At 43.5% G+C, this 21,617-nt stretch overlaps 3 protein-coding genes across 8 annotated transcripts in view; 1 reads left to right on the top strand and 2 right to left on the bottom strand.

Moving 5' to 3' along the window:
• The window catches only part of clcn1b (chloride channel, voltage-sensitive 1b), a 19,107-nt gene extending 8,501 nt beyond the window's left edge, over window positions 1-10,606 (bottom strand). Inside the window, 4 exon segments of the mRNA XM_053886985.1 lie at window positions 204-332; window positions 485-616; window positions 674-881; window positions 10,535-10,606. Coding sequence (XP_053742960.1) covers window positions 204-332; window positions 485-616; window positions 674-881; window positions 10,535-10,585 — 520 coding nt within the window. The 5' untranslated portion in view covers window positions 10,586-10,606.
• The window catches only part of rap1gapl (RAP1 GTPase activating protein-like), a 22,438-nt gene continuing 4,792 nt past the window's right edge, over window positions 3,972-21,617 (top strand). For 4 of the 5 annotated variants that reach the window (XM_053886990.1, XM_053886988.1, XM_053886989.1 and 1 more), the window contains exons 1-6: window positions 3,972-4,118; window positions 4,432-4,556; window positions 17,198-17,482; window positions 18,792-18,875; window positions 18,952-19,162; window positions 19,312-19,407. The gene's annotated coding sequence lies outside the window, so the exon portion shown is untranslated. The remainder of the gene's footprint in view (window positions 4,119-4,431; window positions 4,557-17,197; window positions 17,483-18,791; window positions 18,876-18,951; window positions 19,163-19,311; window positions 19,408-21,617) is intronic. The other variant, XM_053886987.1, reaches the window with a different exon arrangement.
• casp2 (caspase 2, apoptosis-related cysteine peptidase) lies at window positions 11,848-20,812 on the bottom strand. 2 transcript variants are annotated; one of them, XM_053886993.1, is made up of 11 exons: window positions 20,672-20,812; window positions 19,222-19,383; window positions 18,928-19,089; window positions 18,768-18,837; window positions 18,366-18,457; window positions 17,619-17,801; window positions 17,337-17,465; window positions 17,187-17,277; window positions 14,930-15,121; window positions 14,737-14,846; window positions 11,848-14,592 (listed from the first exon to the last, which is right to left on the bottom strand). In XM_053886993.1, exons 2-11 carry the CDS (start codon window positions 19,354-19,356, stop codon window positions 14,470-14,472), a joined length of 1,287 nt encoding a protein of 428 aa, XP_053742968.1. In that variant the 5' UTR covers window positions 19,357-19,383; window positions 20,672-20,812; the 3' UTR covers window positions 11,848-14,469. The 2 variants fall into 2 exon arrangements, with proteins under 2 accessions (XP_053742968.1, XP_053742969.1); XM_053886994.1 differs by having other exon boundaries at window positions 14,942-15,121.

The following is a 21,617-nucleotide window of genomic DNA, read 5'->3' as shown; positions in this document are numbered from 1 at the left end:
CTTGAAGCCACCTCCTGCTGGAGTTTGAAAGAACACAGCCTGTTTTTAAATTAGAATTGGATTCCAGTTTGAGTCAGATAGACCTAAGAAACGCCCTGGCGGGCCTGACAACATGACTTGGCCGGCCATATTTGGCCCTGGGGCCTCACGTTTGACACCAGTCCATTAGGAAGGAAATGGTAATGGATGGGGTGAGAGCTCACCGATGGCCTGCGGAGACACCAGGTGACAGAACAGGGATGCGAACATGACAAGGATCATGGGGTACGTGACCCATGCGAGGTACTGCAGCGCCACTTTGCCCTTCAGCTCACCATGCATCCACTTATAGGCTGAGAAGAAACCAGAGAGAGAGACAGGAAGTTGCCATTTGCCAATTAACCAAACCAAAAAATAGAAGTTGAAAATCTGCTTCCGTCCAATAGCCGGAACAAAGTGTGCTCAACCGTTGGGCACTGCCCAACAGAGGATCTTCCAGAGGTACCTTGCAGACTCTTGGCACTAGTGTAGTCCATACACCAGCTCACCAGGGCCATAGTGAGGCCCAGCAGGACCAGAAAGATCCAGTCCTCACCCAGTTTGGTCACTATATACCGTCGCACCCGAGCCAAACAATCTGAAAGACAGGTCATTGGTCAGATGGGATGCACCCACACATGATGCTAATGTTCACCTTGACACTTGGAGTAGGGGCGGGGCTTCTTGGTGGAGGACACATGACTGGGATGAGACTCCAGGGTCAGTGGGTGATGCTGGTTTCGTCGGCCTCTTCGGGCACCAACGCTCTCCCCCGCCTGCCGCCTCCATTGTCTCTCTGTCAGCAGTCGAGCCGCCTCCCGTCGGGCGAAGTTTCCCAGCTGCTCCCGGTATTCGCCGTACAGCTGTACAACATTCCAGACAGGTGAGAAGAGCAGGATAATCCGACAACTGACACTTAAGAGAGGGATAAAACTGGATCCAGCGAGTCTTAAGATAACGACAAGGAGATGGGGAATGTGCGGCGTGTGTGTAAAGGATACACACCAACCTGAATACCCTGCCGGACAGAAATAGACAAAACGGGCAGAGAGATCGGAAAAACCCCTCCCAAAGCGAAGGCTGGAGATGAGCCAGAGGAAGAGAAGACATTCCATGTCTTCCTCTCGGACTGTTCGCACCTACAACCACGCACAGCGGAGCTGGTGCTCCGGCCTGAACATCGGTAAACAAATGCAGCAGGTTCAAAGCTCAAATGAAACCAGCAGCGACGAGGAGCTCAATTATGGAACATTTGTGTCTCATAGGAAAGTTGAGCTGTGGGACCCAAACATGAGGTCTGGCCAAGACTCCAGCTCCTTATTGTGAATTAATGCAGCTACTAAACATCTAAACTAGCTGTTATGTGGCGTGACACTGGCCCATGATACAACTGAGGAACAAGAATCACTGCATCATCAAGATATAATTCAATGGAAGATCAGCCCTGCCACCAAAAACTGTTTTTAAAAATCATTTGTGCAAACTGAAAATTCACTCCACTCATTCAACAACACAGGATGATTCATACCAGTGCGCAGCTTTAATCAGCCACCAGTTGGCGCTCTTATTTGTGGTCCTCTTAGAAGCAACAATCCAAAGCCTAAACTAAATAAATGATTCAATAAGACATGTATTTGTATTATCTTGTGAAAAATTTGATGCAAAGTTGATGGAGGTTGATTTAAATGATTAATTTAAATGTGAAAAAAATGTCTGAAATTGTAATTGCAATGATATTGGCTGTATTTATTTTTATTTTTTCCTAGATTCCCAGGACAAGATGGCGTCCATAACATGAAGAATAATTGTGTTATGATCTTCTGCAGCTCGCATTAAAGCCAATTCACGCAGCCTCTGCTGCTGGTTAACTCTATTTACAAGTGATGTCACCTGAACAGAACTGTGTTCCTGGTGATCCCTGGCAGACCTCAATAATTGAGACAAAAGAATCAGGGACGTCTGAAGCTTCAGGAGTGTTACCTGCTTGTCCTCAGCTGTCATGACGCTGCTGTGGTCCGGCTGCTCTCTCACACGTCGAAGCCTAAGACCTGACTCCAGCAATACAGCAAGGTCCACTCGCACACAAAAGGCTGAGCCTTATATTTGGAGAGAGGACTTCCCTAATCTGGCGCAGGAATGTGATGGCAAACTTGGTTATCGTGACAAATGTGATGTTAGCCTGGCTGTTTTTTTTTTTTTTTTTTTTTTTTTTTTTTTTTTTTTTTACATACTTGATTTTTTGGGAGCGCAAGCTGCAATAACATTTAACACACAATATTTGTATCATTCCAAACACACCGTCATGTTTCTATAATACTATAACCACATTTAGAGCAGTATTTGATATCAGACACTTACTGTTATATAAAAAATAAAAATCTAGCCGGTATGAAAGCTGGAATTTTTCATTCATTCTGAAAACTCATATTATGATCTTTTTGATTCATGTTTTTTAATAGATTGTTAACAGTAGCCTTCCTTTCCCTTTAAATATTATTTTAAATGATTTTTATTTGCTGATTCTTTATTTGCATTTCTACTAACAGACAATATTAATGCTAAAAAAAAATACCATCTTGTGTAAACTATTTTTTGTATGTAAACTATGATTTATTTCATATTTATATTAAATTTTTTCTTAATTTAACAAAACACATCATTAAAAAAGATTTATTTCCAATAAAAATACATTTAATTACAATTCTGCTTCACACACATAATATACATACATACATACATTCCACTTTTTCCTCAAAACAATAGAGCCCCAGTGCTTTTCTCGACTCCAGCAGGAGGAATCACAGTTTCCGGCACAAAAGGATGCGTGAGAGAATTGTCTGAAGTTGATTAATATATTTGCCCTTACTGTGTATCTACCTGCACGTCCAGTGTAACCTTGTGTGTCACGCACACTGAAAGTACTTTCACACGCTGGTGGGGCTTTGTGCTGCGTCGACCTTCCACACTCTGCATGTTTCTGGCTCTGATCTTCCACAGAGAGCCGCCAACACATGCTAATATTTCGCTGCTCTCTGACTGTTGAAGCTTGTGATGAGTGAAACTCACAACGCAACATTTCTCTCCTTTATTTCATTCTGATTTGAAATCTGCAGTTTGTATTTTGCTAAACTGTGGGGTGGAATATTTTTTTCTGAGCGACTGATGGAAGTTATTTCAGCATAGATGAACCACGGCTTCAGCTCTTAGCTGCATCATTCGCCACAGAACACTCAAACTTGAGATAAAACCTGCAGTCAAACCAGCAATGTAATCTGTGCGACTCCTTCTGTAGAACTCTACTGCCACTGACAGGTGACCTTTGAAGGAGATCTTCCCACTTGCTATGGACATTGAGCAAGAGCTTGCAGTACAGCTTGGGAAAGTGATACCAGCCCCCGAACTCACGCTGACATTTGCTGTAGAACCTGCAAGATGACACTTGCGTCATCACTTAACGTCAAAACTGTTAAAACTGATGGTGCAGCTCAACTCACTAGACACCTCTGTCTCTCTCTTGTTCTGGTTTCACAAGCCATCGGCAGGCTGCTGACTCAGGTTTGTCACTGATGACGGACAACCTCAGAAGGTTTTATAGCCTGAAGCTGGTTCCGCTCGACGCAAGTCATTCCAGCTTTTAAAAGGGACCCTGCTTTCTGATGTGTAGGTGGTGAGTGTAAGAATATCTTTGTGCTCCCTTGAAAGAGGCGGCACAAAACTTTCAGCTTCAACACAGCTGTCAGTTTTTTTCCAGGAAAATCTCTCTCTCTCTCTCTCTCTCTCTCTCTCTCTCTCTCTCTCTATATATATATATATATATATATATATATATATATATATATATATATATATATATATATATCCGTCATCAGCGAGTCCAGGTGTGATTGACATGTCCTTAAGCCAGTCACATGCTAAGTCCCGCCCTCAAACGCAGCTGAAGCAGTTGTGTGTCACCTGCGTGAGTTTGACAGATAGTGCAATAAAAATTCACTCGAATATCATTCGTATGTCGAACTTACATGCAAAATCTCACATTTTATTGGGCGTTAAAATTGAGGAGTGAAGATGGAATGTTTGAAACGCAGCTGGCTTTGACCCCGGTGAGTCAGCAAACTACGGTTAGCCTGAATTCAATATTAAATCATGCTAACCATGCTAGCGCCGGATAATAGCGATTTTTGCTTAAAATGCTGTGATTTGTGCTGTTATATGGAAGTATGTAGTTGACTTATGGTGCGGTAAAGGTGGTAGAGTTTTCACTTAAGCTATATTTACGATATTCCGAGCTGTGTAATGGTGTTTAGTTGTTTTAATTTCCACAATAAATCATTGTATTTGTCAAGCAAGCCGTCCTGATTTATTGCAGAACACAAACACAGTAGTTGACATGCATATCCATGTCTATATTCTAAGGTTTATTCATGGATGCCTGAGCTCACAGCAGAGACGAAACCTGAACAGTACAGTGAAGATACTCCTGAACTGAAAACCTGGTCCATCCGAGCATTCAACCATGATCCAGCATCAGAGGGAAGGCGGTATGTTTGATCCACACACAGCCAGATGCAGATTTCAAGATGAAACACACCCTCGTGCAACATATTCATCTCATATCGCTGCAGGGAAAAATATGACCTCAGGGAACATACTTTTTTGCCGTCCTAGAATGAAGTATAATAAAGTATAAGTCTTTTCTGTTGCAAAAACAGTGTTAATAGTTATTCTTTATTGGAAGTTGATCTATATTACTTTCTTTTCTTTAATGTTAACAAGGATACAATGTTATGCAGAGGTGTACTGATAATAATTTTATAAACAAATGATACTATTTACAGAGGCAGCACAGAGTTGGAGGGTAAGAAATGTCTTTTTCATCCCGGGGGAGCGCAACAGAAAATAATAATAAATAATACATAGAAAATAATAATATAGCACTGCCTTAAAGTGACTGGCTGTTTTCCTGTATTACTGAGGGTATATTTTTTTCCTGTGAAGTAACTTGCACATTTGTTGTGGACAATATTAGTCAGTTGGATATGAATGGATGGATGGGAGGGACACGAGAACAGTAAAAAATATTTTCAGCATATCAGAAGCTGACTTTTATATTAGTGCACTCAGTTTTTTACCTATTCTACTGAGACAAAAAATACCCCAGCAACCCTGGAGAAATGTCGCAATGAAGTGCGATGTTGTGACGCTTGATTAATATTTAATAACAGCTGTGTTTAGATAATGTTGAAGTGTTTCGCTTCACTTCAAAGTATATAATGCAGGTAGAAACTGGCTTCACTGAAGAAGACAGAAGGACACTCGGCTGTGGTGAGAGCAGCTTGTCGGGGCAGAGGATGAAGGGCAGAGTGACATTGAGAGTTAATTAAAAATAATAAATAGCATGTTCTTTGTTCCCTCACTCGACAGAGTCCGAACTGTTTAGTGTGCCGTGCCAAGTGTGTGTTTTTGAGCAGGCTCATATGGAACGTGTTGTCTCCATGTCTCACAATATAACCCTGTCCCGCAGCACAAGGTTAATGATAAAATCTGACCCGCTCACTGACAGATAGATCAGGAGACTCCCCCCCCACCCCACCACCACCGCTCTCCCTTCGCCCCACCTCTCTAACCAACCCACAGACACACTTCAACACACGTTCCACCAGCACATGTCTCCATATGCACGCACTCATTAAGCAGGGCAATAACAAACCGGCGTCTCGTCCAAACACGCTTCAATCTGTTGTGTTCTAATTGAAGCCAAGCGCACAACGCCATGGATCTGCTTGTTATGTAAAACCCACTGTTTGTTAGTGCGTGCTAAAATTATGATCACCAAAAAAAACCCGTCATCCCTGGTAAGATCATGAACTTTATTCACGTGTGGATTCTATCCAGGGGTGGAAAAGAGCGAATGAAGGAACAACACAGGTCATTTGTCTAAGAATAACTACTAATTCCACGGCTCGCTACAATAAAACTCTTTCATCTGTGGTTGCCATAGAGTGTGTTACTCCTGATGTGCTACTGTCAGTCCAGTGGGTGGATAGAGAGGTAAACATCTGGTCAGTCATGAAGTGAAAACCAGGGACTACCACCTTGTACCTTTAGTGTGCACAAAAATATTGTAAAATCCAAGTTATTAATTGTCGTGAGGCTGAGGGTTGTTGATAGTTAATAAGAAAATGGAAATGCATATAATATGGGATCATTAAAAGTTTCACGCTGAAAAATCTATTTAAATACAAAAAATATATTATGAAATAAAACAAAACAGAAACTAACTGAAAATGTATGATTTAGAAATAGGTATATATTTACTAAGCTAAATTGAAATTAACGTTTAATGTTTTGGAAAAATCAATTGATTTGCTTTTCCTTTTTTTCCATTTCTTAATGTGAATGTTTTTGCTTCTTAAATCTCTATCTCTATGGACTTTAAAACTAAACGGTAGAAATGTGATATATTTACCCATGAGTCAAAATTGTGGCATTGTCAGGGAAAATAAAATTGCATGACCTCAATGAAGGAATCATTGAAAATCACTGCAGTTAAATTGCAAACAAGAATGTTGGTGAATTGACAAGCGCTTGCTATAAACTCATGTGTGTGGCCTAACCTAAAAATCTGCTCATTCGTTTTCGCAAAAGTGTTTATGGTGATCAAATGTCTGAGAATAAAACCCAACAATTTGCTTCGACCCACTGTCTTCTTATGATCACAAATGTTGGATCATATTTTATGGCGTTTTTTTTCCCATTTCTATTTAACTAAACCAACTATCCATGTTAAATAAAATTTGCAGAGAAAACTTACCAGAAACTGATCGATATTCAGAACCGTTTCAAAAGTGTTGATTCGCTCCGACATCTCTCCTTCATCCCTCCACCTCTCACTGTGGCTTGCTTATATAGACTAAGAGTCGTCTGCATATCGAGGTTGAAATCTGTCCTTCTATTCGTGACCTCTACCTGTTACCTGCCGACACACACTCACACACACACACACGCACCCAGTAGAAGTTAATAATGACACTTGAGGCTTGACAATGAATTGTCAGCAGCTCTTAATTATGATGGACGGATTCCGAGTCCAGAATCTGATCCAGCAGATTCCTGCAGTAGCAGTGAGTAACAGATTGCAGACCCAAGCTGGAGGATTTAAAATATCTCTCTGTAGACTCCACAGCAAAATAGTGTGAATAATAACTAGTAAGTTGATTTGTACACGCTGGGCTCTGAAAAACTCTGGAATCATCCACATCCTACTCCTCCAATTACAATATTATTACGACCTTGTAATTGGTTTTTATTTTATTTTTTTCTAAAAAAAACTCTTAACTGAATATGTCTCAATATGCTGTTTTTATTTTCATCAAATACAGTAATAGATTAGAATTGTGAAAGTGACTTTATAGAAATATAGTTGACTGGGTTTACAAGGTCATGAAAAATACATGAAATGAATGTGTGTGAGTGATGTGATGTTGGATGATCTACACTCTCCACTGGAATTGTCTAAGTTGAGGCTAGTTAACTCGCAGAAGTTGCTTCCACAAGGTGGTTTCTGATGTGAAAATGTAGTCGAAGGCTCATGTAGAAGTGGGTGAGAATCTTGACTGTAGAGATCCAGCTCTTAGTTACTCATGCTTGTCCTTAAAGGCCCAGACAATCCTGACCCTTGTTTGTGACGTCAGATCAGCCGTCAATTCTCTTCAGATGTCGCACGGTTTTCTTGGTGCTAAAGCGCCATCAGATTCACTTGCCCCTTCTCTCACCTACGATTGAACCCGCAGCCTTTTACCTCCCTCTTGTCCCCATCCGTCCAACCCCCCACCCAGAGGTGAAACCTTACTCGAGACTAAATATAGCCACGGTGCGACCCAGCGTCCACTGACACAGTGCTCCACACCTTCACCTCCCTCGTGTCCAGGGAGCCTGTTGTATAGACGGATGTCGTGTGTCAGCCCTTGCACAATAACAATCACAACGATTTGGGAGCTGCTGATGCTGTGCTCTAATCGCCCCCTTTAATTAACCTCCATAATTGGAAGGACAAATGGCTGATATTGAATACGGCCTAACGATTTAATCGTCCACATCCCGGTGATTCCAGCTCGCCGGACGATAACAGGTGAATGTTTAACTCTAGCATTTGAGAGCTGACTGGATCAGTTTCACTGCTGCTGACATTCGCACTCGACTGACTCGCCACCTCACTCAACCTTGTTTGTTCACTGTGTCCAATAAAGTGGAGCAGAAGCTGCGTCACCTTTCTGTGGTCGGCATGGTTGAGGCTCTGTCTGAACCGAAATCCATATGGATGTGTCTCACCACTGGGGATTATGCTCATCCATTCATTTCGAGTCCTTATCCAGAGTGAGGTTGGTCACTGTTTCTCTGACTCACTCCAAGTTACTGGCTGAACAAAATGTCTCATCCTTCAGCACTGTCTCAAACTTACTTCCGCATTCCCCCTTTTTTCATCGAAGTCCCTTCTAGCAGCATCAATTCCTAGAGTGACCTAGCCCTGCCAAAACCAGTGGAGAGGTCCTGCTCCTAGTCTCTGACTCAACTCCTCTCCCTCTTTCAGATGTGATCATGACAAATAAGCCCCTATCAGTTGGTTGTTATGGATGTTGGCTACCCCAGAAACAACCTGACATTATAACAGAGATGAAAAAAAATGATAGAAAGATGGGGAGAAAAATAATAATAATGGTATGATTTTAGCAACTTATTTTTCAATGTGAAATACAAACTAAGGGTCAGTTGTGTACAATTCAGATGACAGTCTACAGTAAATAAGCTAATAATAACAATAATAACGATAAATCATGTTGGGAAATTCAGGTCAGGCCCGTCACATGATGATGATACCAAGCGGATACAGTTTCAGAGTCTTGCTCAAGTGAGCTGAAGTCATGCCAGCCATGATGATGTAGACAAAAAAATCAAACATAAGAAATGATCAGTATACTTTACTGTGTGCCGTAAATTCAAAATGAAAACAATTTGTTCATTGTGGAAATGTAATTATTTACACGTTTTAGTGATAGGTGTTTATATTGCCTTAATTTTAACTCACCACTGCACATCAGGAAATTATATTCATTTGAGAACAATGTAATTCATTGGTGAAATGAAGCAGAACTTTAGGTGGTGGAAGTATTTTTAACCATTTCAGTGTACTTCCATCATTCCATATATGTGTGATGGGAACCTGCGTGTAAAAGTGGCAAGTACTTTTGTAACTTTAGCTCAGAATTTTGAATAATAAGGAGGTGCAAATAGAAAGGATAATAAGCGCGTAAGAAAAGGAATATTTCCTCTGAATTAGTGTTAAAAAACGTATCGGTACAAACAAGCAGTGTTGGATTCAGCTGATGTAAACCACATTCTGCTGCCGCCAACGGATAAATGAATGTTATGGGCGTCATCTATCAGCAGGTTCACACGTAAACTCAAATCCTTGCTGGCTCTAATTTCCTCTCATGACACGCACGCACATATACGCTGACACCATTCCAGCCTTCACACCTGAGGGACGTGAGTTTCAGCAGAAACATGTTAAACAAATTCTATTTACGTCTCAACTAAAATGATGAAACCATCGTCTCAAAGTTCTGCACAGCCGCAGCTTCACGTCAATCTGATCCGTCGCTAAGCAATAAAATGAAAAGCAGCAGTCAAGCCCCTGAGAGATCAGATAAAGTGACTTGACTCCATCTCCACGTATACATCCAGCCTCTGCACTCAGCCTTCTGCTGTTAGTGTTGATGTCCAGGGTCAGCAACATATCAAAATGATCTGATCCTGTCATCCTCTGTCCGTTTTCTTTTATGTCTTGTGTTGTATTTGACTGGTAATAGAGTGAATCATGGTTGTTGAAAGGCCACATGCTTTCATGAGGATAAATGCTAGCTCATAGTCAGATATCCTGCAATGACTGAAAAGAAATATTCTTGATAATTTATTGATTTTATTTATTGAAGTGATACTTTCAAATTGAACTATGGTGATTACGGGTGGTGTCCAGCTAGGCCCAAGTGAAGAACTAGGATTTATTTTCAGTGTTCACTATTGAATTGTGCACTATTTTCCCCCCATTTTTCCATTACTGACATGGATTGTTAAATCTTTGCATCAGATTAAAACTTAAAATATTTGTGTATTCTTTACATTAGTATTTATCGAACTCTTTTGTTTGCGTATTTAGGGATCATTCATGTTGAATATTCATAACATTGGCGCTGAAGAGATTAGAAATCAGTCGTCATGTCACTCGAAACACTTCCTCTCAATAGAGCATCCATCACAACAGACAACAACTTTAGATTACAAAGGTTCGAGTCCCTCCACCTTAAAACTGCCTAGTAAGCCACCTTCCTTCGGAAGCTTGTAGAGAAGAGAGCTGCAGGGGAGGTGGAGGTAGCTGGTGAGTGCAACAGGTGGCGAGAGATGATGGAGAGACAGGTGAAGCGACAGGGTAAGCACACAGGTGAGCAGAGTCGGGACCTACCAGGGTCTGTTGGTATCTCAGAGCCTTCCTTTGCGACGCATCTGCAGCCATTGACACACTGTCACTGATCCAAAAATAACCGGCCTGGACACCCCAGCATTTCCACTGTACACACACCCTTCTCTCTCACACACTTGCTTTAAAGTCAAGTCAACACACACACGGGTCCTTCCCAGACGTCCAGGTCGTCAGCTGATCCTAGGGCTGTGAGACATCAGACCAATCAGATCAAGAGGCGAAGGATGCAGGGCTCCTCTTTATCAGAGCTGCACATCAGAAGAAGCGGACAGTAGATGTGTGTGGCTTGTTTGGACGGGTGTGGGGGGGGGGGTTACAAGGGCAACCCCCTGACCACCCACCCCCCATAGGGCTGCCCCTGCAACGTGAGCAGGAAGTTGCACACGACACCTCAGTGACTGATCGCACCTTCGCAGCCAGAATCAAAGTGCGGAGTCGTTTTACCGACTTCATTTCTCAGAGATCACAACTCGACCAAATGGTCAGAACCAAACTAGCCTTACACTCTTGTGGACTCTGGAAGGAGAGTGGAGTATAGGGAGGAAACCCACACAAGCATGTGAGGAAATGTAGGTTCCCTGTCCACTCTCTGAGCTGAAACAAGGTCATCAGATACTTGAATATTAGTCTTGCTGGAGGCCTCACATCAGGAGCAGGAAGTGCTGCTGTGGTAGCCACTTTGCGGTGGAATAGTATGAGGTTTGGTCACTGTTCAAGACTCAGTTGAACTCTTATCGCAGGGAAATCTTCATCTTGATGCCCCGATGCCGAGGGTCCCCCAAAACCGTCACAAAGGAGCGCGAGTTGAGAACCACAAGTTCATCAAAACATCCGCCCGGCTCCGCCTCCTGTCGGGCTGATGAGTCGCCATAATAACAAGGGAAAAAGACAGACACCAGCAGATCCCTCTTAACCCCCCGTGCAGCTTTGTGGCCCACACGCCAGCACATAACAGTCTAATCTCTCAGCTCCAGCTCAGGCCAGTGAGAAATGTATTAGTGCGACGGCCGGCGTGTGTCAGGGGAGAGTGACTGAGGACAGCTGGCCAGGGGCCTCTATCTGATACACTGTCAAGTGTAGCGTCCCGTGTCGCAGCGAGGAGAGACCTGAGCGCAGCGGAATAGTTGGGAGCCAGTTATACTACACCTGCGGAGGACGGGCTGTACGCAGGAACAACACACACAAACACAGCAACAAGCGGATCGAGTGGAGCGGGTGGTTTACAGCAGTGCAGCAGGAAGAGCGACTCCTCGCCAAAGGAGACAACAATTACTGGTGTTACTGTTGAAGATGGCATTTGTTTATTGTGAAGAACATTTGGCAAACATCAGCAAGACAGAAATAACACCCCTCTGCCAAAGCACCTCAGCAGAGCCTGGGAGCATGTAACCTTCACAGCAGCCTTTAATAACACCCCAATGTCGTTTTTTTTTTTTTTAATCCGAAATTAGCCCCTCAAGGACTTGGCTCTTTTCATAGCCAGCAAAAACGCGTCCATTTATAAAAGCTTTTTAGGAAAGTTGTAGCTGGTCCAGTTTGAAGTCACGTGAGATTAAAATCTCCTCCTGAGATGTGTGTAGTCACAACATTTGTCAGCACCAAAAATAGAAAAGTAGAAAGGTACTGAAACAGTGGATAGCTCCACCATTATCCTGTCAGTAAAACACAGCATACTAAAATGAATATAACAACTTCCATGACTAAAAATTGTATTGGCTCATTGCAAAATAATAAAATGTACAAATTGTTTGCTGGTCTCAAGCCATGACACAATGGCAGTTTGCTCCACATTATACCGGAGTCCTGGTAAGTCTTTACTCATCTTAAAACAGGGTAGAATGAACGCAACACATTTTGTTACCATTGTCTCATGAAAGTGGATTTATTCCAGTGATTGTATGTTGCATTTTATTCAGTCAATTTATCCAAATATGTAAATCCAAATGACCAAAATCGAATTCCTTCTACCAATGAACCAACAAACAAAAGATGTTTATGATTGGCGGTGTTTTTAATGATGATAAATGAAACGGAACAGTTAAAAAAAAACAAACTGATTTTTGAACCATATTGTTGCTCACTTAAATAACATGCATCTGGTTTACTTCCTCTAACTGACAAAATATTTAAACAAAAAGCTAGAAACACTGTCTAAAAATAATTGACTCCTGTTTCGTATGAAAAAAAATTATTGAAATTAACTTTTTTTGTACTCGTAAACGACTTATTTATTTAAGGAAAGGCAGATGTACATTTAAAATGTTGGACCTATTATTTTTTACTCGCAGTAAAATTGTCACTAGTTCTATCAATAAAAAAACAAGTGTCAGATGATTATTAGGAAACTTACTGTATACAGAGACATTTTTGGCGTAAAGAAATGGCAGTTTTCAACATAAACTGTTGTGAGGTTAAGATACCTCATGAATACAGAGCAAAACATTCAGATACTACTTCTGACATTTTGGTCATTGGGGAAATAAAACCTTTCAAACACATGAAAAAGTAGATTGTCATTTCTCTTGTTTTCTAGAAAACAATTGATGAACTAAATAGCTCATATTTCAATGCATTTCATGTGACGTCAGTATTGCGGGGCCAAGTTTCCTCCCTAAAAACAAAACAAACAAAAATCTCCATCTTGTTTGCAAACCAATAGTTTCCCCCCTCTCACTGTGCTGCACTGTTATCATGCTGAAATAGCTGATTCCGGGGAAACATCAATACCTGCACAATGTTGAGCAATGGATTTCTTGGAAGAAACGTCGGTGGGAGGCAAAAACAGCATGGTTTAGAAAGTCCTTGACACTCTCTGGAAGACTTTAAAGAGGCATAAATATCAGAGCAAGGAGCAAGGTTTGTTGTAGAAGCTCATACTGGATGTGTTTTGACCCTGGACCCTAGCACCATGAGCCACCCGGACCTGGCTGTTATCGTCTGTGTTGAATGGGTGACTGGAGGGTTCCACAAGAGGGCGCACCTGAGCGCACAAAGGCGTGCATAATGCTAACTTTTTCATGCTGAAGCAGCTCATAGAAAACTGTTCTCCAACAATAGAACGCCAAAACACTTGTTACCGTTACTGAAATACACTGGTGCGCTGTGTTGCTGGTGAAAACAGTTTTTTGTAAATGCACAACAGCAGGAGTCATTTTAAAAAATTACCATAAGTTTACGACCACCAACTCATCCTGGTTTCATCGGAGCTAGCAGGGCAGAGTTGTATATTTGGTGCAAAGGCTCGCAAAGGTGCAAAAGGAAATCATAGGTACAGTCAGGAAACGAAGACACTGGCCACTGTCTATGCAATGAACCAGCACTATGAAAGACAAACACATTGGAAAGGTCAGACAAAAGCTCTAACACAGTTTTAGAAGTAGTGGAAACAGTCCTGATCTCTAGCTGAAAATTCAGGATCAGAGGAATGTGCACAAACTAGCTAGCATCCAAAACTGGAATTTCGGCCCGAGAATACTTCAACTCATTTAAAAAATGTACATGTACGCCAGTAGAAAATTAAAATGAGTGCTCCTTAACTTCTGGCCAGGAATGTGGGAAAACTGGAATTACGTTGGCGATGAATACTCTATTTTGGCAATGTTCTTCCTTTGGAAAGCAAGTCAGACAACAGCTGTTCAATACCTTAGTGCCACACTCGATTGCAAGGAAATACCAAAGTAATATTCCGATATAAACTCTTGGCAGCTGGAGAAATAGAAGCTGCTCATCCCTGCAGCATTATGTCACTCGCACAACACTGGCCCCTGCTGGTTACTCACTAGAAAACACCCAGGCAGGTGGCATATAAAAAACAAAATAGATCCATGTACAAATACATGAACTGGCACAACGTTTCCTGTTTCAAGGCAGTGGGAATGTGAAGTGTGTGAGTTCAACCAAGTTTCCTGAAGTGCCCATCAGTGCTTGGGGAAAAAGTAGAGGTCCTTGCACAGCGAGCTGGTGAACTCTGACATTTCTTTGCAGCGGTGGTTGGGGGTGCCGGGGGCGAAGCCCTCTCTGTCCTTGATCCGCCTGTTGACCTGGAGACACACAGCTGTGAGGAATCTTGGGACAGATGTTGGCGGCTTATTTTGCTGAGTTTGAGCTGGAGCTAGCCAGGGTCATGGGTGAGCTACACGCCGTGACCACCACACCTTTGAAGACAGAAATCGAAAGTCACCGACCTGCACCAGGATGTCTGCAAGGTGCATGTCTTTGGCGTGGAGGCGGAGCATTTCGTTAAGTTCCTGAATGTACCAGGATCCTCTCTTTGTGTTCCGCATGGCTGCCGTGCCTGAGGACGTGAAGATCAACTTATAGTAGGCGACTTATCGGCCACGAGTGTTGTGATGACCATAAACAAGCAGCCAAACTTACACATCATCTGACCTTTAAGAGAAGCAAAGCCACAGATCATATCTGAGCGCTGCGGAAGTTTTAGTCTGGGCCTCTCCAAGTCGTCGCTCTGTCTAGTGCGAGCATCCTCCCTGCCGGCATCCCTCTGCTCACAGCTGGGCGAACGGGTCCTCTCCGGGCCGTCAATCTGCTCCACGCCACAGTCCGTCTCCTCTGCAAGAGAGTCGGAACGGTCACTCCATCTGAGCGGCGAGCTTGAAGTAGTCAACTGGGTGCAGCCAGATACCACAACAGGATGTCAGACGTGATAATTAGAATTGCTCCAGCAAGGTCCAAACATTAGTCAGGGTCAACATCCTTGACCTCATATCCTCCCTCACAAAGAAGCTAATTAGCCATGAACGTGTTGGAGTCAAAGATTAATCACATGATGATGCACTTGCTCCACTCCTCACAGAATGTATCACTACACTTGATACCAGCCAGCCAGACCTCATGGTATAATCTGTACCAAACTGTCCTGGTGTGACGTGGCTTCCCTTCCACAACAGTGGAAACAAGGGGTCAGTCAGTGCTGCTGTAGGTAGATGCATTTATCCTTGTCATGTGCCGCCCACAGAGCTGGCAGTTGTCACCAGGGAAATGAAACTGATCACATGAAAGCCACACTGACATTCACACGTCCGTGCCATGAACAAGTACGTGTGACACCAGAAGTGTCCCCCACAAGATGCGCAGCTGTGCTCACAAGACGGTCCCTCACCCCCTACTCAAGGGCGGCTAGGTAGTCCTCACTCTCGCTGTGAAATTTGAGAGCTAGGAAGTGTCTTTTCCACCTCATGAGGCTGATAATGAGGTGGAGAAGGGTGCAGCGTCTGAAGTGATGTGACGTCATCGCAGATTAGGCAGCTGGACTGGACTGTCATCACTGAGAGGGTGGAACTGCCCGTGGGCTTGGCTGGCCTACTTGCCGGGTGGAGGTCTGATCTAAAGCTCTGACTTTGATCGCTCTTCTACACTTCATACAAGTGCTGCGATAAGTGAGAGAGTCAGAGAAAGATTTCCTCCTAACAGTGTGTGGTACACTTAAGAGGTATATTTAAATTGTGATGGGTTGTGATTCGTGACAGAAACTCTCCTCAGTCCCGGCTGCTGACCCACTTCTCCTCTCGTCCTCTTCTCGCTTAAATACATCTCTCTGCGACCAGAACAAAACTCATATATTTCCCAACTTGCTACAACCCCAACATTGCATTCACATAATCTGCAGTTCTATAAAAAGCTTCACCATTTAGGGTGTAACACATTGACCCAGACAAGACCTTTCGACCTCAGTCCTGGCAGAAGGGAGATTTTGGGTTGTACAGCATAGTGACGCCAGCAACTGCTTTCATTCCACTTCTTGTAGCCGATTAATTTCCCCTACATTTACTCACACCTCTGCATTGACCAACTGCGTTTGGTGTGAAGGCATCATAACACTGTAAACACTCCTGCATCTACACTCTCCTGGAATGCCTCACGCCTGTCTTGAGTGCAGCTTTGAGCTCCCGTTATGCATACAGTGCATCACATCTTTGAACCGGCGTCTTGTCCTCGGGCTCAGTTCCGTGCTTCTGTTGCTCCTCTGATGCGGTGGCACAAGTCTTCAGCGAGTGTGTGAATTCACTATGTTATGCTCTGAGGCGAAGACTGCCAGAACTGGCACCACCGCAGAGAAAGTGTTCTCACGTCCTTCCATCGCAGACAGCAAACACGGATCAGCTGCGACAACATGCAACACTAGCAGAGGCTAACAGGGGTTAGCATGTGTGACGTTGAGAGCAGCGTTTTTTTCATGTCTCTTAAAGTTGGATCAACACATTGTCATTATTCAGCACTTACAAAAGGCTGGAACTTAAAACGCTGAAAGCAGCAGACCTCTTGCTCAGCACCCTGAGACTTAAGCTGGAATCAAACTTCGCAACTTATTCATGGAAGGCTACTGCATTTATACAAGGCAGACGAGGAGTGGGTGATAGAGTGCAGATCTGATCACCATGACAGAGCATTTAATGAGCAGTGGAGGTGCTATCAGATTCTTTTTTCTCACCTCACATGAGAGGCTAACAACTGTTTGTTGACTCGGGTCAAAACGGTGTTATGAATCACACGTGATCCTAAACTCACTTCTTCATTTGCTACCTTACTAGGAAAACTATAAAACTGGGATAACACAGGTCATGTGACAGGCAAAAGTAGAAGCAGTGTTAAGTTCTAGATATCTATTGACCTTTACCTCCTCTGCAGGCTTGGATGAAGAACATCTTGGGTTTGTTCTGCAGCAGCGGACAGTGACGGTTGTCGAAGGCCTTGAACACCCAGTCCAGCTGGAGACGAGAAAACACCACTTGAGTCCTCGGCCCTTGAGGAGAAGTTTCCAACTCACCGCCAAGAGTCCTCCATCGCTGCCATATATAGCTCCGTCCACTCCATGAGACAGCAGACACACCACGCAGCTGTCCATTCTGCGGTGGTCGGGCTGAGATCGGAAATGCTCGATGCAGTCACGGATGCCCTTCGAAGCACAACAAAGTGAGTATGTGATGAGAAACCAAGGAAGCAACTATCTTTCTCAATGACCTTCACGTGACCTTTGACCGTCACCTTCACCATAACAGCTTGTCGACTTTCTGAACAGGTGTAGATCACGTGTAGCTGCTGAACTTACCTCGGCAGTGAGGTTCTTGCAGACTCTGACTTCGTAGTCCAGATCTGCAAAAAGCTGGCTGAGAACCTCCTCGTCAACCTCGCCTCCCTTTCTCTGCCCAAGTTCTGAATTCTTGCTGCCATCAAAAGTGACATTGCTTATCACTAAGGCTTTGCCACGTGGAGACGATGTCATTTTGTAAGACTGAGGAGACAAAGAGAATTTATGAGTCAGCCTGAGCGAGCTCTGATATAGAAACAGCTGTATGACATCACTGGGCCATCAGAGGTCACTGCTGAATCAGCCTTCTCTCAGCGTCACTACCACTTTCCTTTGTCCTACCAGCTCACTCTACTTCTCCTCCGTGACACTTCCTTCTCCTGTTAGATCCTGCTCCTGCAGCCTCCTTTGCCTTTCTAAGTTCAGAGTTTGGTAGAAGAAACAATTGATGAGTGCATCCCTCCCTGCAGCATTCTTCTTTGGCACAATAATCTTAAACCAATAATCTAGACAATCCATGGTTTGTTAGTGTTGTAGCCTCAGCCCTGCAGCAAGACTTTCCATGGGATTACATTTTAAACTGCTCTGCAGAGCAACTGATTTGTTTTGGGTTTTTAAAAAAAAAACACATTTGATTGTTTAAGATATCTGGAAACATTGTGTTGGGCTGGAATTATTTAAGTGGTTGTTTTTCTGTGCTAGCTTTAGGTCAAAATCCATTTAAACCTGCCGCCTGCTAGAAAGCAGAAAATAGAGATGTGCTCTGACCTTCTGGTGGTGAGAGTTGTAGAAGCTTTTCTCACAGGCCACCACAGGAGTGGTGATGGGACTGTCCGTATCAAGGCTGCATTCCATCGATTCTGAAATACACACACTCCAGTGAGCTTTCTGAGTGACAACAGACTCTGTAGTACTGTCAGTGAATGAGTCATCGCTGAGGTGTGGTGTCTTCAGGTGCCAACACACACATACACACAGGCTCGCACTTCCATTTTGGAAACAATTACAACATTAAATGTTTGCATGCTTCCGCTCACTGACAAAGGCAGTTTTAATCCTTCATAAAATGTATTACAATTTGACCTCAGGTGACCCTTCATGTTTGCTTGTATCACCATGGCAACACAAAAACAGAAGTTGAGGAAGTTCATGGAAGTTACAGCGACCCACCTTGAAACCTCATTCTTTTGACAGGGACGACCTCCTCCACTGAGAGACGGCACGACGAGTCACTGTAACTCTGTCAGAGATGAGGAGGGATGAGGATCCCATCATGAGGTGAAGTGGACATTTACACGCTCATGTCACTGCAGCACCATGTGAGTCTCACCATCTCTGGGTTGGTGCCTTCCAGGTGCTGCATGAGCATGTCGCACAGATGATCCTGATCCGTTTCCTTTAGGGCCCGGCAGAACATGTTGAAAGCATTCGGCCCCCGTTTGGGAAGGAGCAGCAGCAGATACCACGCCCGTCCGAAGGAAGTGTCCTTTGCCTGGAGCACAGGAACAGACAATTGGTCATCTGAGACAATTATAGAGGCCATCTTCAAGTTGTGAGGGAATAATGTGAGAATCCACCGCTTCGTTTGAATGTTTGTGCAGTTCAATTCATGTTTTCAACGTACCATGATTCTCTCTGCCTGTGGATCGGTGAGTATCTTATTGGACTTTAGATGCTGAAGCAAAGTCTCGTCCACCTCTAACTGTTTCTGTAGATCCACGCTGCAGCTCTGCAGGGTCTCCATGTGCCGCTTCTCCATGCTGCACTCCTGAATGGTGCTTGACACCTGTCAGAGGGATGTTGTGAACAGGTGAGTGACCAGTCTATTAGCAGCTAAAATATCTGCAGAGCAGACACAACCTATTTCTCACTTCAGTTTTGAGATGCAGCCTCTTGAAATTGAAGTGAGAAAAATGCCTGTGTCAGCAGCCTTTTAAAATGTGAGGGCACCTCTATTTCTGCCACAGTATGTTGTTGTCTAATACTTGTCTTATAAACAACATGACCTCACTTTTATTGTGTATGATTCAACCATTATTGCCTGGACTTTTCAAATTTTACTTTTTTCCTTTGCTAGTGTAAAGAGAATGAAAAGTCAGAAATAAAAGTGTGATATCTTTAAGTCACACTCAAGGAACTATTAGGTTTATTTTGAGTTATATCGCTCCACCACACATTAAAACAACAGAATGTAGAAACCCATTTGCATCCATTTAACAAACTTTTCAATACCAACTCTGGTGCACATATCATCTGCAGGAAACCCCCCAGTGCCCTGTCCTCGACCAGATCACCTCTTGTTGAAATTGAAAGTGCACTCTGTGGAGGGGAAAACCAATTAAGTGTCTACAAGCTCAGAGTGGCGATGTGTTTGACTGCAGCACATCGTGGCTATAGTGTCTGTGTGAGGAAGCTTTGGACTTTTTTCGGTTTCATATTAAACTGCCATTAAACTTGATAGCGATGCTGAGCTAACGGATACATTAGAATTTTGTTTTGCTTCTAATATGCAAAACAACACACACATTTCATCCACCTAAAACTTTTGCAACAGCCCAATCCATCCCAGTTCTTACAGTGTTATTACACTTTAGGAGTAACATCTGTGGTAACAACACAGTTGGGTTCGGATGGTATTATATGTGGCACTTTCGATGTTGTGTGAAATCAGAGAAGTGTTTGTTTATGCTCACATTGAAGCGGTGGCAATGTAGAGTTGAGATGACCATTGGAATTCACGGAAGTCCCTGTATTCCGGGGCGCCACTAATAGCAGTTGTCGTCGAATGTAAACACAACACCGTCACAGTTTTGGGGACCTGAATGCCACACGCGTGCAACTTCTGGATGCACTGCACTTCTTGCAGTCAACTTGAAACTGCCAACTAAACTACCAACCGACTAGATGTGAGCTCCAATTTGGACGGCTCATGAAAAACAAGAGATCCGTTTTGGCTTTTCGAGGTTTTCTCAGCAGCTCGGGTTTCGACACACATTGACAGCTACACATGACAACGAGCTAGCAAGCTACTGGGAATAGCCTCGCATCAGGTCGGAAGGAATTCTTCATCCTACCTGTCTTCCTGTGTTTCTGCAACTTGACGGCGAACCTCGGTGACGAAACACCCCGCAAAATGTCGACGAATTCCTCCGTCGCCCAGAAAACTAGCTCTCTCCAGCAAGACTTCCGCGGGCTGCTATGAAAGGACCAGGCACTACTAGCGACGTGCTGGGACATCGACCAATGAAACAAGGCGTAGCGTGCGACGTTCATTCCGTCCAGCCAATCAGATGATGGCTAACATCCAGCTGCGTATCCCTGGCGGCAGTGTCGAGGAGGCGCTGGTTATTTTGAATAACGTCGACGCGGACAAGATAAGGAGCCAATTGATAAGAAGCTCCAGGAAATGAATGCAAATAAAAAGCGAAGATCTAACGCCCCCCGGACTGTCAATGCGATTCGTGGAAAGGATCCGTACTTCGTAGAAGCGAATGAGAATCATATTAACAAACTTGAATCCCATTCTGAGCATCTTCTGTCGTTAAATGTCACACATATAAAAATACGGAGCGTCACCTTACCGTTTTACTTTATTGGGGAAGTATTTCTCTATACTATGGCTAATAATGTAATGTAATGTAATAATAAATAACCTGGTGTGAGAGAGGTTGGAATCAAATTAACCGTTTTTTCAGTTTACATTTACCAGAAAGGCATTCTATTAATGTTGTTGGTGTTATTTAGTGTAATGTAAAAGCTGTAGTATTGGTAGTGTAGTTGAAAGAACGTGCTTCAAGCAGAGAAGCTGGTTGATGGGCCATGGAAGGCCTTGGAAAGCTGAGCCAGAAGGCTACTCTATTACCATGACTAGTGAGTGGCTTGCTGTTTCTAAGATGGCTGGCGAGCGGTTCTGGCATCTGCCGGAGACTCTGTCTGGAGCTGCCTTTTATCGGCTGACTGAAACCAGTTTGGATGGAGTTTCTCATGGCCCCTGAGTCAGAGGAGCCCATGTGGAGCTCA

Source organism: Synchiropus splendidus, chromosome 15, assembly GCF_027744825.2.
Source record: "Synchiropus splendidus isolate RoL2022-P1 chromosome 15, RoL_Sspl_1.0, whole genome shotgun sequence".
NCBI lineage: Eukaryota > Metazoa > Chordata > Actinopteri > Syngnathiformes > Callionymidae > Synchiropus > Synchiropus splendidus.
Note: the sequence above shows the minus strand (reverse complement) of the source record. Positions and strands in the feature narration are given on the sequence as shown.

What these genes read in the sequence shown, in the direction of transcription:
- casp2 (XM_053886993.1), bottom strand. Translation starts at nt 19,356, where the DNA reads ATGGAGAAGCGGCACATGGAGACCCTGCAGAGCTGCAGCGTGGATCTA. An exon ending in CAAAAGAATGAGGTTTCAAG is followed by an intron (nt 18,458 to 18,767) that starts GTGGGTCGCTGT and finishes TGTGTATTTCAG; the next exon opens with AATCGATGGAATGCAGCCTT. An exon ending in GCAAGAACCTCACTGCCGAG is followed by an intron (nt 17,466 to 17,618) that starts GTAAGTTCAGCA and finishes TGTGCTTCGAAG; the next exon opens with GGCATCCGTGACTGCATCGA.